General features: G+C 50.1%; 1 protein-coding gene across 2 annotated transcripts in view; it reads right to left on the reverse strand.

Annotated features, from left to right (window-relative positions):
* TTI1 (TELO2 interacting protein 1) overlaps nt 1-17285 on the reverse strand; it is a 47923-nt gene that overhangs the window by 3976 nt on the left and 26662 nt on the right. Inside the window, exons 4-8 of one of the 2 annotated variants that reach the window (XM_082746314.1) lie at nt 14841-14989; nt 12042-12182; nt 9471-9675; nt 9091-9178; nt 7513-7822 (exon numbers count right to left, since the gene is read on the reverse strand). In XM_082746314.1, the coding sequence (XP_082602440.1) occupies nt 7807-7822; nt 9091-9178; nt 9471-9675; nt 12042-12182; nt 14841-14989 (599 nt within the window). In that variant the 3' untranslated portion in view covers nt 7513-7806. Of the gene's footprint in view, nt 1-7512; nt 7823-9090; nt 9179-9470; nt 9676-12041; nt 12183-14840; nt 14990-17285 lie in introns of those variants that run through there. The other variant, XM_082746313.1, reaches the window with a different exon arrangement.

Raw genomic sequence — 17285 nt, forward strand, 5'->3', positions numbered from 1 at the left:
ACCAGGTGCTGGCAGGTGTAACCCGTGCTCTGGCTTGGCAAAAGGCACGCAACCCGCTGAACTCTGAACACGGACACATTCTGAACCCGAACCCTTGTTCGCTTTAAGCCCTCCAGCGAGGGGAATGGAGGCCCGGGAGGTCTTGTCTGAGAGCTCGGGGGCCCAGCTTTGCTCCAAACTCGGCTGCCACTTTGTCCTGCGGCCAGTTCTTGCCCACCCTGAGCTGGGAAGGGGCGGTTCCCAGAACGTGAAGAGCCCGAGGCTGAAGACCTTAAAAGCCCTTTTGCATAATCCAAAGCCAGAAGACAAAGAGAGGACCTCCGCTTTGAAGGGACCGGGGTAACTGCCTGGAAAATGTTCCTAATACATCACGAGACATGGCAGAGATGGTTGTTGAACGTACCAAATGGCCGGCTCCATGTTTTCTCAAACCAAAGAGAGACACTTAAAAAAATATATGTATGTACACCATTTAAGTTCTGAACAAAAATTTCTCTCTCCTTCCCCCAGGCCCAAATCAGTGGCTCCGGGGAGCACAGTTATCAAGAGATTATCTGGTCCCCAGAGTTTCGGGAGGCACTCGGCTGTGCCTCATGCCTCCGAGTGTCCTGAGGCGAGTGATTATCTCTCAATAACCTGTAGGGCCGTGTAGCTTAAATGATAACTTGACTTTAAAAAATTTAGAACTCGCCGTTAGGCAGTTTCTAAGCAACCTCTGTTTCCATGGCAAAGAAGCCTGGTGTTTATACTGATTTTTCACTTAAAATGCGGTTTTATTGAATTTCGCTCCGTGCAGGCAGCCATTTCCCTGCACTCCAGCCCTATCTACAATTGACGGGCATCAGCAAGTCCCTAATAAACTCCAGACACCAAACCAATGGAAGCCGCTCATCCCTTCATGGTCAATCATGGCCTGCCCCGAGTGACAAGGCTGGCGGTGGGGGGTGGGGCAGGAGGAAATGTGCTCCTAGAACCCGGTCAGCAGGGCTTGGGTCCCACCTCCCTGTGGTTCACCTGCTCCAGCCCAGGCACTGAGCCGGGTGTGTGGGATACAAAGACGGACCGAGGAAGGCTCCAGCCTCCGGGCTCCGGCTCTGGTAGGGAGAAGGGACCCAGCAGAGAGGCCCACAGTGCACATGTTGGGTGGGGCTGGGGAAGGACGCCTGAGGAAGGGGCACGGCAAGTTGCTTCTCTGCAAATACCAGTTCTAAGGCCCCTTCCTGCGTCCACGGTCCACAGGGATCCCCACGCACGGGCACTGGAGCACAGCTCCTTCACGCCCTGAAATGTGGCAACACCCCCAGAAACCGCTCTGCTGCAGATGCAAATGTTCCAGAGCGCATCCTCACCACCTCCGTCTAGCCGGCATCTGCTCAAACACAGCTCTAGAAAACCGCCAGCCAATCCGGGCCCAGGGAGGCTAAATAAACCGTAAGTAAAATGCAGGCTTCCAGCTCTCCTGGGTGACAGGCTACTCTTTCTCTGTCAGTTACTTGCTGGAGGGATGTGCTGCTCCTTGTCTCTTTCTGGATTTATAAAACGCTCTCATGAGCTGTCTACATAAGTGCCAGTGGTAAAGGACTTGTGGCCTTGTGATCTGTTTATTTATTTATTTTGGGCTTCTAAAGAAGTTATTCGGCGATGTCTCAGGAACGCGATACAGGCTGTCTCTACACGGCCATGACGAAATGTAATCGGGAAACAAACTCACTTGTTGGAAAGCAGGCACACCCACAAAGTTATTCTGGCTTCCCTGCTATTCCTTCCTGGCAGAACTTGTACAGTCTTTTCCTCTCTGGCCATCTCTTCTCCCGCTGCGCGGTGCGCGCCGATGCTACCAATGAGGCTGTGTGTTTCCTTTTAAACAAATGGATGCTTGGGGGTGTCGACGTGTCCCAGCCAGCGAGCAGTGGGGTGATGTTTCTATCTTGGTAATTTACTCTAATAGGTCTCGGTTCATTGGTTAACCAGTATTTCAAGCCTGTCCTTTCTTGCTATTCAATTTAGCTATCTTCTCCTGCGAGGAGGTCGTTTTTTTGTTTCTAAATGTTGGAAATGGAGGATTATGACTTGGAGCAACGATTTACTTTCCAAATAAATACTACCAATTGCCTCTGCGGCTGTATGTACTCGTTAGACTTAACTACATTTACCTGTTCAAAACCATCCATCTATCCATCTGGTTCCACCTCGCATACTCACACAGAGACTGATAATAAAAATATTTAAATGCAACGGGGACAGAATTTAAAACCATAAACACCAGTAGCAGCTTATGCTGCTCATCGCACCCCCAAAGTACCACAAGACAAAGTATCATAAATGCAGCGGAATGACTCCATTGCTTTGTGCATATTTAAAAAGATATGGCACTGAGAGGACCAATCTGTCACAGACAATTCAAAAATAAGCCAGAACCTAGAAGGGTTTAAATCCCACTGGGGCAGGATTTAAAAGCAGCCCCTTCCATCTGGCTGCCTCTCCTGCCTCCAGGCCCCCCGCAGGCCTAGATCTACCGCAATATCCCCACCCCTGGCCAGGCCTCTGCTAGGTGCAGATTTCAAAGGGGCCCTGTGCCAGAGCACTGGGTTGGGGGTGGGGGTGTCTGGCCCAGGCCCCATACCGTGATTCCTGCTCCACATCCACCCTTTCGCCCCAAAGGTGCATACCCTTGAAGATAAAGACATCTTTGTAGCAACCTACCTATTTGGTCCCCCTCCCCCCAGTCTGTTTTCCTGGAACCCACGCTTTGGCACTAAGCCAGCAGCCTCTGCTGATGGATGCAGGAAAGCGGCCACTCGAGGAAGTGTACTTGTGCATTCACTGCAAGGACGTTAGAGACATTAGTCACAACAGTCCCCCGTGTTCTAAGATGACCCCTGAAGAAATTTTCTTAGGGTTCAGAACCAAGAAAAGCTGTGCCTCTTTCTGCGAAGCTCTCTTTTCTTATTTTGGGGATGCTGGGCAGGTGTGCACTAGACGCTCTGCCTGTGAGGAAGACGAGGGCCGCACTGAAGGCCCATCTCCAGCAAGGGCGCGGAGCTCTCAGTGCGCACTTTATAGCGCAACCTCTGCTTTGCCTTCACCTTGTTTTTTTTTCCGTTCTTGTTATTTTTGTTGTTGTTGTTGCATACACTTAACTGATAAGATGACCTGGGTCTTTTTTTGGAATCAGGAGGAAGGTAATAATGCTAACAATGACTACTTACTTTTTCCTCTGTGCTGACATTCTGTGCTGAAGAATAATAAGCATGAGTTTACCGAATCCTGGCAATAATTTGATTAGGTGGAAAATAACAGATATGCTCCCTCTAGTCTTGCAGATGAGGGAGCGAAGACTTAAGAGACGTAAGCTGGTTGGCTCACTGGTGATGCCGCCACCGAGTAGCCACGCGAGGCCCCCTCTAACTTGGTTGACATCTTTGCAATCTTTCAACTCTCAACACAGTTACTTGGCTTCTTAATTTAAAAAAAAAAAAATCTTGTGAATAAACACACATATAATAAGATAATCAAGGCCATTTTCCTGGCTACCTTACTCGGTACCGAGGTCACGACATTGACGGCGGCCTCTTAGGTGCTTAGGACAGACCACGGACCCTGCGAAGTGATGAAGCAGGTGCCCTGTGGTCTGCCAAGGCTTTTGACATGTGAAATCCACTTTGTGCAGGTGGTCCTGCCCCCTGGAGCATCAAGTGCATCCTGCTTCCCAACCCAGTGCGGTGTGCAGACACGCAGGCACGCCCCGCACCTGCCTTTCCACTGGGTGGTAAAACGCTAGACCCCGGCAGATTATCAATCACAAGACAGCGCCAAGGAAGCAGGGGAAGGACAGGGAACATTTGGCTTAAGTAGCACGGAGGTCCCTGCCTTCAGATCTGAAACCCAGCAGCCCACTTTGTTTATAATCTGCATGGCAGATGTCTCTTATCTTTGACACCAGGAAATCATGCCTGTATATGCACGGTGAACAGCTTCAGATCTGAGTGTATTTTTAGAACAATGAGCCTGGAAAAGAAAAGCAGCAATGCCTGTCAAAAGATGGATAATAGGAAAGCTAACTACTTGGGTCTGGATTTGTCAACTATTAATCAAATGTCAAAAGGAAAAATATTAGGAGCGCCTTCATTTCCATGCTGGGTGTGATCTGAGGGGGAAACAGCTTTGCAGCCCAAGCTCAAACACACTGCCCACAACATTTGAGGGGATGAGCTACTAATTTCAAGCTCAGCTGAACTAACGGATCACCTCTGTGGCTCCTGATCTGTTCAAATATAATAGGCCCACGTGTGGGTAAAGAGAGGAGCCGGGCTCTGACGGGGATGAAATGAACGAGCCCGTGCCAACGCGCGCTCGTCCAGGGTTTGAAGGCACCGTCTGGTTCTTTGATGGGCTGGGATCCTACTGCTAGAAAGAAAGCGGGGCAGTCAGCCAGTAAGTGAACCTTGAAACCTGGGCCTGACTTCTCACGCAGAGGGTGGTAGGGGGAGGTGGCACAATTAACATGAAAAGATCATTCCGCGGTAAAAAACTCTCTTCGGAGTTCGGTGAAGATGGGGCAGACTTACAGTAGGACATACCACGCCCAAGTGCCTAGATGTTCAGAGGATGTGTATATGCTCTATCTCCTATTTGCCACATTTATATATATATACATATATATATATATCCCTCACCGGGGCGTGCACACACACACAAATACACTTCCAGAGTGCAAGCCCGGTGAGGGCAGACGCCTCCTCTCTCTTGCTCTCCTCTCATTTCAGTGCCTACAACGGTGCCTGGCAGGCCGCAGCTCCTCGGCTGGCCAGGAGAATGAATGGACCTGCGGACTGGCCTCCCTCACAGAGAAATGCAATTCATTCCCACCACCCTTAGTTTACAGAGCAGGGAAACGAGACATAAGGAAGTCATTTGCTCAAAGTCCCAGGGCCAGTAAGGTCTGAACCTAGGTCTGTTCACCTCCACGGCTGGTGCCCTCTGTCCTCGTGTACAACGGCTAGGCAGCAGAAGCTGGGAGAGAGCCCCCTGGTCACAGCATGCCCTCCCCGGCCACCACCATGCCAAGGACTGCAGCAATCAGCAGCCACACAACCCAAAGGGGCACCGGCCAGTCACTACCTGCTGGTACCCTGCATCCCCGCCTGGGTCCTGGGGTTGGCAGGTGGTGGCAGGCCTGGGGTAGAGACCAAGGGGCCTGAAAGTCTTATTCTTCCATCGTGAGACCCGTGGAGCATGGACTTCATCTTCTCAAAACAGGTATTGCCTCGTCTGTTCCCTTTAGCCCCAGGATGGAAGGCTTATTGGATGATTTAAGACCTCCCTGCAAAAGACAGGGAGCCTCAGACGCTGCTCAGAGATAGGCCCAAGGAGCGTGGTTTCAACGGAGTTGAGTTGAATCAAGCTGACAGACTTTACTGGCTTTAAGGAAAAACACAGAAATTTGGGGTATGTGCTCTCATCTCAGATTCCTTTCAAGTGTGAGAAGGAAGAGCTCCATGGTCAGAAAGGCACAGAAGTGTGGAGGCCCACTGCATGCTGGGAGAGATCTCGGAGGCGTCCAGGGCTACTGGGGAATTTCAATCAGTTGAGTGGGCCTCTGCCATGGTTGAGGTGGGGGGCATGGCTGACCTGTTCTTTGTAAGCTAATGCTTACCCTCAGGGACCCAGCCTGGTTTACAGCATGTGATATGCTGACCCCTCCTCCCACATGCCAAATTGGATTTTCTCGTTTGTTATCCATTGAAGTTATTTAACTAGATGGACTTTGGGGGAGCTGGTATTTTCTTGCATACTCAGTTAACAGTGACACCTAGTGGTGACATACGGCGAGGTTCTACCCTACCCCTACCCCCCCCCGCCCCTCCCCCAAGTTGCAAGATTTATGCCCCTCCTTACAAGGCACATTCGCTAGATAAAAGCATTAAACTGGAATGGCATTTCTGTTCTTAGCATTTACAGCCTTGGTTATATCAACCACCCCCTGATCAATTTCCATTTCTAGAGTTTACAGCCTGGATGTAAAAGCCTGCCACAAAGGCTCTATTTAATATGACAAATTAAAAAAGCAAACACAGTCTTGGTCATTCTTTGGAGCCAGGAGAAGCAAACAGGAGGGAGGAAAAAGCCAGCGGTAATGCACACAAAGAGGAACTTTCACGGAGCTGCTGAGTGAGTGTCTCTGTGCCCTAGCCAAGGAGGCTGCCCCTCGGAGGCTCCAGCCCCCACTCGCCGGACCCAAGAGACGTGAAGGGGAGCAGAGTGCCACTTCGGCGTGTGGATTGAGCTGGAGGCAATCAAGACCGGGCAGATTCAAGAAAAACTCTTACTTCTCCTTTAACTGCCTGGAAGAATCTGAATCTGAATCTGGCCTCGCCCAGAAAGAGCTATTACCAGAGATAACTTTTCATCTGATTAACCTATGTGGATGGCTGGGCCAGCCTCTAATCACCAAACACCTGCTCTTCTTAGGTCCTGTGAATCACCCTCTTGAAGCCCCAGACCCCTAGGCCATTCCTCAGCTCAGGGTGGCAAAAAGGCCTCAACTGCCCCACTTGACTTTGGGTCTCATGTTCTTATAAGGTGCCCTCAGGTATGAAATAAAAAATGTGTTTTCCTCCCGTTAATCTGTCTGCCAAAGAACCTAGAAGGGTAAGATGGAAGGCAACTTCGTCCACCCCTCCCACGGCTGCTCCCCCGTCTCCTTTCAGAGCAGCCACTGGCCCTCCCTGGCCATCCCTGTCACGCGGAAAAGACATCCCTCCTGCATTGGCAACTCACTAGCTCCGAGGAAGCCAGGGCATCTGTGGACGGCTCTGGCTCTCTCACTGGTTCTTTTGAACACTTAGCCGAGGCCGGAGGCTGAACACTAAGCCACGGGGCTCCCTCTTGGGCCCTGGCAACAAACAACAAACACAACCACCTTCCCTTCTCCCATGAGTATGTGGCGGGCGTCAGTGCCTGCTGCGTGGGGGATACACAGGGGCAGGAGTGGGGGGAGGGGGCCGGCGAGGAGATGCGGATAGTCTGAAGACAGAGTCTGTAAGTCAGGTGGACAGGCTTCCCTTCTGGAATGGATATGGGGTGTAAGCGCTCCCTGAGCCAGGGGACCAGGCACGCAGTGTTTCAGTACCAAACCACCCCCTCCCCACCGCCCTCCCTTCCTTCAATAACGAGGCTCACAAAGAGACCAGGTTTCCCATTGTCTCCGGATTCTTCTCCTATTTACGGAGCTTATTAATTTCTGAATCAAGATGCCAAATCAGCTCCTGATCAAGGACAACGCTGTTTTTTTTTTTTTTTTCCCTTGGCTTCAAAATAAGTTTGCAGATGATGTGTTTGTGAACCAATCAACCCTGCACTTCCTCCCCTCCCAGGCTGGCAAGAGGGAGGTCATCTGACTCAACCCCGAATGGAATGCGCTAGAGCAAACAAAGGCGCAGCAGTCAAGTGGTCTGGCTGCATTTTCCTCCTCCAGAGGCACCCTGAATACCAACTCAAGACTCAGCAAGGTCCAATTCCAGGTTTAATTGCTTTTAGCGGCACAAAAGAAAATTAGAAATGAAAAGATAATGAATGGCGAATATTAGCTTGTTTGATGGGTCTGAACTGGAAGGACGGGTATGGGGTGGGTGGAGGAAAAGAAGAATGGGACAGAGAATGGGAAAGTCAGATATTTGTGACTCTTGGTTGTTAACAGGCACACAGAGAATTTACTTCAAGATGAATTCATTACCTTCTTGAGTTGTACCTGAAATCAGTGTGAGAGCAGCTTCTGGAACACCACCCGGAGGGGAAGGGCTGTTTTCACCTGAAGTTGGTTCTTGAAGGAACAAGAATGTCTGAGGGTAAGAAGCTGGTTGGGATGCGCCCCTGTGCTCAAGAAACCATGACTGATTCTGGGCCTAGGGGAAGTGACGGGAAAGTGACAGAAAGAAAAAAGGGAACTGGGGAAATCAAGAGCAAAAAATTGCAAGGGACAATAAATCAATCCAAAAGGATATTTCCATCACTCCCAGAGAGTGCAAGGTTTATAAGGGAGCAAGTAGCTTCCTCATTTCATAGTCTGGGCGGCCTTGCAGGCCTTCAGGGAATGGGAGGATTCCTACCTCACCACGGAAGAACGGGGACTTGTTTCTAGAAGCCTGAGAGGTGGGAGGGATTGTTGATTTGCCCTGGGACACGGGAGCAACAGCACCCAGGGGAGTACACAAGGCCAGGCCAGGGAAGCTAACTTCTGTTCCAGTAGCAGACACTGTGGGATGGCAGGCCCACTCTGGCCCCCTGCCCCAGCTCTCCATCCAGCTGGAGCAAGGGGGCCACAGTGCATTTTTGGTCTCAAGTCTGGGGAATGCTGCTGTACTCAGAATTTTAGCTTTTGAGAAAAATCCTTTGGGGCTCAAGGAACCAGACATAGTTTCTCCCATTAGCGGTGGCACAGCTACTTGAGAATAAGTAAAACTCTTAGAAATCACAATCACCTCGCTTCAGAGTTGGAAAAGGCCCTTTAGACCATCAGTCTAGTGATTCTTTATGTCCCTCAGTTCACAGATGCCTACTCTCATCTGATAAATGCCATGGACTTGATCCAGAAAAAGGAATGTTTAAGGGTCTGCTTGTACACGCCCCATTTTGTGTACAATGTGCAAGGGTTCAGAACACCTGATGTCCACTGAGATGCTGTGGGGCGTCAAGGTGTGCCTGATCAGTAACCCAATGCTTATGCTTTGCAGAAGAAGGAGCCGCGGTCCAGACAGGTGCCAGAGTCACTCAGTCACTAGAATAGGGCCTAGAACCAGATCTCTCTCCTCCCAGGAGAACTGCTTTGTCCCGTTTGCACACCACCTTTCTGCTTTTTGCCCCTTTGGAATTGCTGCTGACACTGCAGCAGAGGAAAAGGTTACTTGCAAAGAGAAATGCGTCTAGTAAAAATACCATCTCTAGAGTTGGCCCAGTTAAAGAAACCATCTTAACCCGGCGAAAAGAGTGAGGAGAAAAAAGAGCAGAGATGCCTTGACTCTGCTCGCCATTAGCAAATCATCTATAATTTAGAGCAAACGTAAAGAGATGCGGGTGATCAAGCAGACGTACCTCCTGGCAGCCTCTTGTAATTTCACGGGCTGTTTGGCGCTGAGGTAAATCAAGCAGGCATCAGCCACTTTATTCAGGTCACCCTCACCTGCGGAGGGGAGAAACAAAACAAGCATCGGGGCTCAGACTTCATCTGGGACAAGCAGAACCGACTGCCGTCTGCTGGATTTGGAACAGTGAGGCGAGAGGCCCCGGGCTCTTGACTCCGTCCCGTGAGTCAGAAAAGCACATCAAGACAGGAGGGAAAATGAGAGCAAAGTAAAACTGAGGGAGGTACCCACGAGGGGAGAGGTGGGAGCACAACTGGGTGCTGGGTGCCACGGTGCTGTCCAGATCGCACGCAGGCTGTGTGTCCCGAGGGGAGGGTGGCCGGTACCTACCGAGGTCCAGTCTCTCGCAGAGGGGGCCCAGGCCCTGCAGAACGGCCAGCTGTAGCTTGAAGGCCAGCGTGTGCGTGTACACCGGTCCGGCCCGGGCGCTGACGGGAGCCTGGGTGACTAAGGAGCCGGCCAGCTGGGGCAGGATGTCTTTGCAGAATCGGCTCCTCAGAAAGTCGCCACACTTGCCTCCCAGGGTACGCAAGACCTGTAGAAACAGCCCCGGCTCTGGTGACTGCACATTGCCAGGCAGCACAGAGCTAAGGAATGTGTGGTAATTCAATTTCTTCTTGGGGGAAAAAAAAAATAGAATTACTGCTGTTAATTCCTTGCCCATGGTTTGTGATTCTGACAGTTATGAATTCGGAGGTCTCTGCTCCCAAGGCATGGCTGCTTCTATCCATAAATACAGATTACACGGGGAATAATTCAAAGGAATCTAGGGTTGGATGGATAATATGATTAATACCTTGATTTTCCTCCCTTTTTTGGTTAAAAAAAAAAAAGAGCTTAAAGCAGTTCACATAGATCATCTCTTGACTCTTCCTAACATCCCTTGAGAGAAGGCTTGTGCTTTGAACTCCAGCTAGCTGAACAAACACAGTGAGGCCCAGCGGCTGCTGTGCGGAGGCCCTGGGGGGGCAAGTGGCTGGCTGTGGTCCCTCGCCTGGGTCCAGGCACGGGCCCAGCGGTCAGGGCACCAGCAGAGCCTTGCCTGTCCCACCACACCATCTCGCATGTACGTCACCCTCGTCCCATCTTCCACCACGGGCGGTTTCTTTACACGTCTTGTTTTAAACTTTCTCTAGCAGAACATATTGAAATGTTTTGCCCCGTTGCACAAGGCTGAATATACAGGATAATAGGAATTTCTTTAAAAATTGGTAAGCAAGGCATAACCAGCACGGAGAGTGTTTGCCGACTTTGCGGAGAATAAGGTCCTTTCCACAGGGCCCTCAGCTGGCTTGCACAAGGCCCTCCAGGCCTCGGATGTCCCCAGCATCTCTGAGGGTGGAAAAGCGGCCTCAGTTACGGTGCAAACATGTTTCTATTTCTCCCTTTTTCTTTTTTTTTTTTTTAAAGATTTTATTTATTTATTTGACAGAGAGAGATTACAAGTAGGCAGAGAGGCAGGCAGAGAGAGAGAGAAGAAAGCAGGCTCCCCGCTGAGCAGAGAGCCCGATGCGGGACTCGATCCCAGGACCCTGGGATCATGACCTGAGCCGAAGGCAGCGGCTTAACCCACTGAGCCACCCAGGTGCCCCAATTTCTCCCTTTTTCTACGCCTGCTGTCATTTCAGATTACCTATTCATTTCCACAAAGGAAGGCAGCATATCTGCATAAGATTTGGCAAGACCTCCCTGTCTTTCTTCCTAAGTCTCCCTCCTCCCCTGTGTGTGTGTATGTGTGTGGTTTTGTATATTTTGCTTTAGAAAAAAAAACATTAACAATTTTATATGTTTTAAACATAAGCTCCTACTTTGGTCCAGTATATGCTGAAGAATCTTGCAGAAAACCAAGATACTTTTGCCAAGTGTACTGGTTGCATTCCTGGTTTCATTTTATGTCCCTACACATCTTTTTGCTTTGCTTCATCTTGCTCGCCTACTCCTAATTTATGTTAGCTTGCCCTGGGAAATATATCTCTGTAGGTTGCCTTAAGTGCTTTTCAGAATAAGGAAGAATATAAATAAATAAGCCAAAATACATGTGCTGATATAAGCCAAACTAAGTCGGGGAGAATGAAACCTGACACACACACATATATATGGCTTTTAACTTTTCAAAGCATTTCACCAAACAGTCCCATTGTAGCCTTGACAACAATACTATGAGGAAGGTGGAACACGGGCTCCTAAGGCCAACTTGGAAAAGGGTGGCTGTGGGTTTTGCCCAGAGTCACCTGGATGGGCAGAGGATGCTCACTGCTAGAACCCAGGCCCCTTCATCTTGACTCCTGTGCAGTGCAAAGAACCTGAGCACAAACACAGATTTGGGTTCTATCACCTACCCGCTGTGTGATGCTGAGAAAATCCCTGACTTCTCTGAGCTTATTTCTTCCTCTGTCAAAAATGAGGAGAGCAGGGCGCCTGGGTGGCTCAGTTGGTTGGACGACTGCTTTCAGCTCAGGTCATGATCTTGGAGTCCCGGGATCGAGTCCCGCATCGGGCTCCCAGCTCCATGGGGAGTCTGCTTCTCCCTCTGACCTTCTCCTTGCTCATGCTCTCTCTCACTGTCTCTCTCTCAAATAAATAAATAAAATCTTTTGAAAAAAATGAGGAGAGCAGAAACTACCTTGGAAAGCTGTTGTGAGGAGATGTGTTTGCGTGGGAAGCAGCGCCAAGCCCACACGGTGCTCAGTAAATACTGGCAGTCCTTTTCATCTGCTAGTTCCCTCTGCTCCTAACTCAAGAGGGGACTGACTTTTACTTTCTTCTTTGTGCCTTCCTTATTTTGCTCTGCTTCCTTCGAGGACCAGCTAAAACGAGCGGGGATTCCCAAAGACGCCGCCGCGCTCTGCGCCGGCGACCCCCACTCGCCCGGCTGACCGCGGTGGGACATCAGCATGGTACCTTGAAGGCTCTGAGCACCACCAGGGGGTCGTCACTGGTGAGTCGGCGCACGAGCGAGGGCCAGGCCCGATGAGCCAAGGGAAGGAGCTGGTTCTTGTGCGACTGCAGCACAACCACGCACAAATCCAGCACATCCAAGACCTGAAAGGAGAGAGGATGTGATTTCAGCAGGGCGGGAGTTCGTCGCGGGAAGCATGCAAGAGCGTTCCTGGAAGTTCCTAGAGGTGGAGATGGCAGCAAGGAAGACCCAGAGCAGGGCTCAGGGCACTAAGGCAGGGCCGTGGGCAGCGCAACACAGGAGGAGTAAGAGGGGCCCAGCCGTGAAGGTGTCACGTTAGAATTTTTTAGTTCGTACCGAGTGCAGTGGGGAGCCATCAGAATGGGTTAAGCAGCAAAGGGCCATGATACAATTCATGTTTGAAAAAAGTCATTCTGGCTGCTGAGTGGGGGAGGGGCAGGAGAGATGAGAGTGGGCCCCCCAGCAAGCAGGCACATGCCCGCAGGAGAGGGCAGGAATGTGGCCGCGGGGTGGTGGCAGCATGAAGGGGTCTGAGGTCTGTCCTGGAGGTGTGTGTGTACTGAACGTGTACACAAGCTGTGTAGACGCTGACGGCCTCTGACATCGGGGTTATAAAGAGAGGTGTTGACAGGGACTGCCTGGAGTCAGGCTTAGCGACTGAACGGATGCAGGTGCCGCTGGCTGAGACAGGAGCAGGCAGGGGAGGGCGTTGAGAGGCTGAGAGGCTGAGAGGCTGGGTGAGGGCATGTTCCCTTGCTTCTACATGGAGAAGCCAAGTAGGCAGCCGAGGTATAGGTCCACCTCAGAAGGGTTCGGGGTGGCCTAGACGTAAACTGGATTGTTTACCCTCCCCGAGAATACAGGTCCTGACCTGGAGTTCAGAGGGAGACTACTACTGGCCTGCCTCAGTATCCCCAGCAGGGGTCAGGACGATGAGCAGTGTGGCCTTTCCTCCCAGAGATGGGCTGGCCTTCACAGAGCAGAGGGGAGGGTGCACGGCTGAGTCAGAGAGACTGAGGTCTGCTAACAGAGCAGTAAACCCCACTGGATGTCAGCTATGTGCTGGTCACACGGAGGCCGGAACAGCAACAAAGAACAAAAGAGGGCCCGCGCGTGAGGGGAAAGAGGCAGGCAGGGCAGGAAGAGAAGCCTGGGCGTGTACCGCACAGCAAGGCAGCCCAGCAGAAAGGGTGCTGCTACTGTGGGCTTCGAGTGAGTTCTGTCACTAACTGGGCAAGTTACATCAGACACTCCTGATTCCAAGTCAGACATTTCTCCTTCTGCCTAAAACGCTCATCTCTTTGCCTTGGCCCCTTCTCATGGTTGGCTCCTTCTCTTGAGCCTTTAAGTCTTGGCTCAAATATCACCACCTCGGGAGAGGCCTTCCCTGATGACCTGGCTAAAGCCGGGGCCGAAGCTCTGTCTTCTGCAACAGGGTTTGGCACAGAGAAGGCTCCTAATGCACGTTCACGGATGGGGGTTTACTATTTTCTATCACAGAACCTGCTTATTCTCTGCAGAGATTTCTTCGCCTTCTAGGTGTGTATTTGTGTATTTCCCCGCGAGAGACAGGAAGTTCCACGAGGACAGGGACGCCTGCTTCACTTTAGTCTGTACAGCCTCTGCCTGACCTGCAGCAGAGCGCAACACACACTCGGCTATAGCCGAGGCTCAGTGCTTCGTATTTATAATCAACAACACAGTGAGGCAGGTCCCATCACGCCCATTTTACAGAATAAGCAGAGGCTTAAACAGGTGAAGTACTTGCTCAAAGTCACAGAGGCAGAGCTAGGATGTGAACTCAGATATGCAGGTCTGACTCCAATGCCGGTGATCTCAATAACACGGTGTGGACACGGCTGCTACCGAGCCTCCGTGAAAGGGAAGACACTCGGGCTAATGTATTGCCTAGACACCTACCATCAAGCCTTGCATACAGTCGGCACTCAAACAGTACTTGCTGCATGCAACAAGAGATGAATGCTAAGAAGCTTCTCTGAGGAAATGAAGTGCATTCCACAAAGCACAGACCCCGGGATCTGAGATGATCCTGGAGTGGGGTTTCTGAGCCCACCACCCCGAGCAGGACAGCGTGCTCTCATGGCTAATAGTAACTCACTGAGGTAGCTGTGTTTCTCACATCTGCTCGGGGGTGGGGAGGTCCAGGCCCCTCCCTGTGAAAGCTTCTCCCAGGTGATTCTGAAAGCCCTGTCCCCACGCCCAGTCGCCCCACTGTCCAGTTTCACGATTGCATCGTTTAAGTCCTTGCTGATGGGGATGATACTTGGGAAACTGCCGGCAAACGAGGAAGTGAGGAAGTACAATTAAGAAATGTGAGTGTTTTTCCGGGGATGAACATGGAAACAGACACAGAGATAGGGGCCAGAGTCAGGCGTGGAAGAATGACTGCTCCCAAGGATTAAAACCCGCCTCCCAAAAAGAAAAAAACAAAACCCGCCTCCCACATGAAGTCACTTTAGAAAATGATATCCTTTCCAAAGCATAGGGCCTTCTTTCCCTTGGAGAGTCAACGGATGTCCAAAACTTTGTGTTTTTTTAGTTCCACAAAGGGGACTTGGCTCCCTTTTGGCATCTGAGCTGATACAGAAGGCCATAAGGCTGTCATCCCACAGATAAATTCTTCCTGATGCCTTCCCTTGGCCACAACACATGGACCGGGAGATAAGGGCAGCCTCTTGCTCATCCATGCCGTCCCTGGCAGCCAGAGCGACCCGGGGTCCTGCTGCCGTGCAAACGCGGGGAGAGGGCTGCACACTGACCTTCAAGCGGATCGTCAGGTTCTTATCGGACAGCAGGTGGATGCAGCGCTCCATCACATCTTTGGCTATCTGGATCTGCACTGGCGGCGGGGGCTCCACATCGGGACCAGTGTCATTCTCGTCCACCTTCGGAGGCTCTGACTGCTCCTCTGGAGAAAAAGCATAACTGGGGACAGTGTTTTATGAGAGATGCCCCACTTCAATGTGCTCTCCCAACCTCAGACGCAAGGAATGGCGTTTACAAGGAACTGATCCTAAGGAAACCATAAAAAATTTGGGTAAGAGCGCCTGGGTGGCTCAGTGGGTTAAAGCCTCTGCCTTCGGCTCAGGTCTGGATCCCAGGGTTCTGGGATGGAGCCCTGCATCGGGCTCTCTGCTCAGCAGGGAGTTGGCTTCCCCCTCTCTCTCTGCCTGCCTCTCTGCCTACTTGTGACCTCTCTCTGTCAAATAAATAAAATCTTAAAAAAAAAAAAAAAAGGATATTCACTAGAGCATTAACTATATAAACTGGGGGTGGGGGTGGGGAGAACCCCTCCATTGCCACCTAAGGGGGAATAATTACATAAGCCATGCTACGTCCATACAATAATGTTATCATGGGGGCCCCCAAATTTGTGTTTACCGAGGGCTTTAACAACAGGGGAGAATGTTTATGAAAGAATATTATGTTGAAAAGAGAAAAGCAGTATATACAATTGCATACACAGGTGGAGATTATTATGTAAATTTCTCGCTTAACAGGAAGGACCCTGGCTGTAGGATTTTGATTTTCTTCCTATACCTTCTGTCTTTTCTAAATTTCCATTAATAAGTATTTCAAATAAAAATGTAAGAGGGCAACATTTTAATTTGGATACCCGAGACTGGCAGCTCCCCAGCTGGCCTCTGCTCTGACCTTTACCCTTTCTTTCTTCTTGGTTCATTCTTTGACTAAGAGGCTCGTTTGTCTCCACCAGCCTGTAGGATCTTTCGATGGCCAAGATCAGGCCTTACTGATGTCTGCATGAGAGATCCCAGCGCGGCAGCCTGGTAGAATACCCAGGGAGGGGGTTTGGTCAACGGTGGTCAGTTCAAGTCCTGACTGCACCCCTATTAGCAACCTTCTCATCCTACACTACTTCATCCGGAAAAAAGGTATAAAGCACGCACACCTCATTTGCTTGAGAGTTAAGTAAGATGAATGCCACCAGCTATCAGCATTCTTCCACTGCCTAGAGTGCTGTGTTGCACACGATAGGGCAAAGTTTGTAAATTAAAACAACAATGAAAAGACCTGAGAATTGCATGAAACCCAGGCCAAAATCCCTACCCTGGAAAATTTTCCTCTATGTACATGCAGCCCCTCCACCAAGCTCCCATTACTAGCTGTGCTCATTTCCACTGAGCTGAACGTTGTGTCCTTCACTTTTTTCCATTTCTGTTTCCTCTACTGGAAAAAACAGAATCTTATAGCAGAGGCCACACCTGTCTCTACCAGATGCTGAAAAGATAAATGAAAATGCATTTGTAGAATGCTTGGATTTCTTGAAGAAAGGGTCCTCAGATACACGAGGTGCTTTCATTGTGGCTAAAACAAAAAACACATGTCAGACCAACATCAAGCCAAACATTCTTTATAATGCCAAGTCTGTGGTGTGAACTTGATGAATGATAATTATAAGAATGATAAGGCTGTGCTTTTCTTCCCAGAGGAGGATTTGTTGTTTGAAATTCACCTATTGCACAATGTTATTTGAGGGATGTGGATTTTTCCGTTACTGGGAGAAAGGTTGATTCATTCAGTCTGCTCCTAGCCAACATCAACTAGAACCAGAAGATCCTAATCGTGAAAGAATGGATTCACAGACAATACTAGAATTTCAAACAAGAATGGCAAATCCGGATTACGAGGGATCATGATGCCTCCCCTCCCTCTGAGTTTCTGGGTTTTGGTGTGGGGTGCAGGTCAGGAAAAGAAAGACTGGGTTGGCTTAAGAAATAAAACCGAGAAGAAAAGGCCTCGCAATAGACGTCTGATCAGAAAACTGTCCTTGGGGAGGGCAAGAACTCCACTCCGCATAAATCATTCCCCGGGCCCTGTGGTAATTCCCTGACACACTAAAGGAACTGGCAGTAGTTAGATGCATTGAACAGACTATTTCCTATTATCCTGGAAGTACTGGTTTCAGTTCACCAGAGTCTCGGAGTGGAGACCACCAAAAAAGAAAAAGAATCCTGCTCCATTCCACCCTAACAAACTAATTTGGGACTCAGTGCGATTTAGGATAGTTCTGAGACCACCGAGCTCATTATGACTTGGCATTTTATATTTGCAGAGGAGATTCTAACAATTTATTAATCCTTCCGTGACCTGAAGCTCCAGATTGGGCTTGTGAATAAAACAACAGGCCCGAGCTTCGACTAGCCTGAACTCCCTTCTCCTTTATCATATAAATAGGAAAGAAA

This window comes from Mustela nivalis, assembly GCF_964662115.1.
Source record: "Mustela nivalis genome assembly, chromosome: 8".
NCBI classification, from domain to species: Eukaryota; Metazoa; Chordata; class Mammalia; order Carnivora; family Mustelidae; genus Mustela; species Mustela nivalis.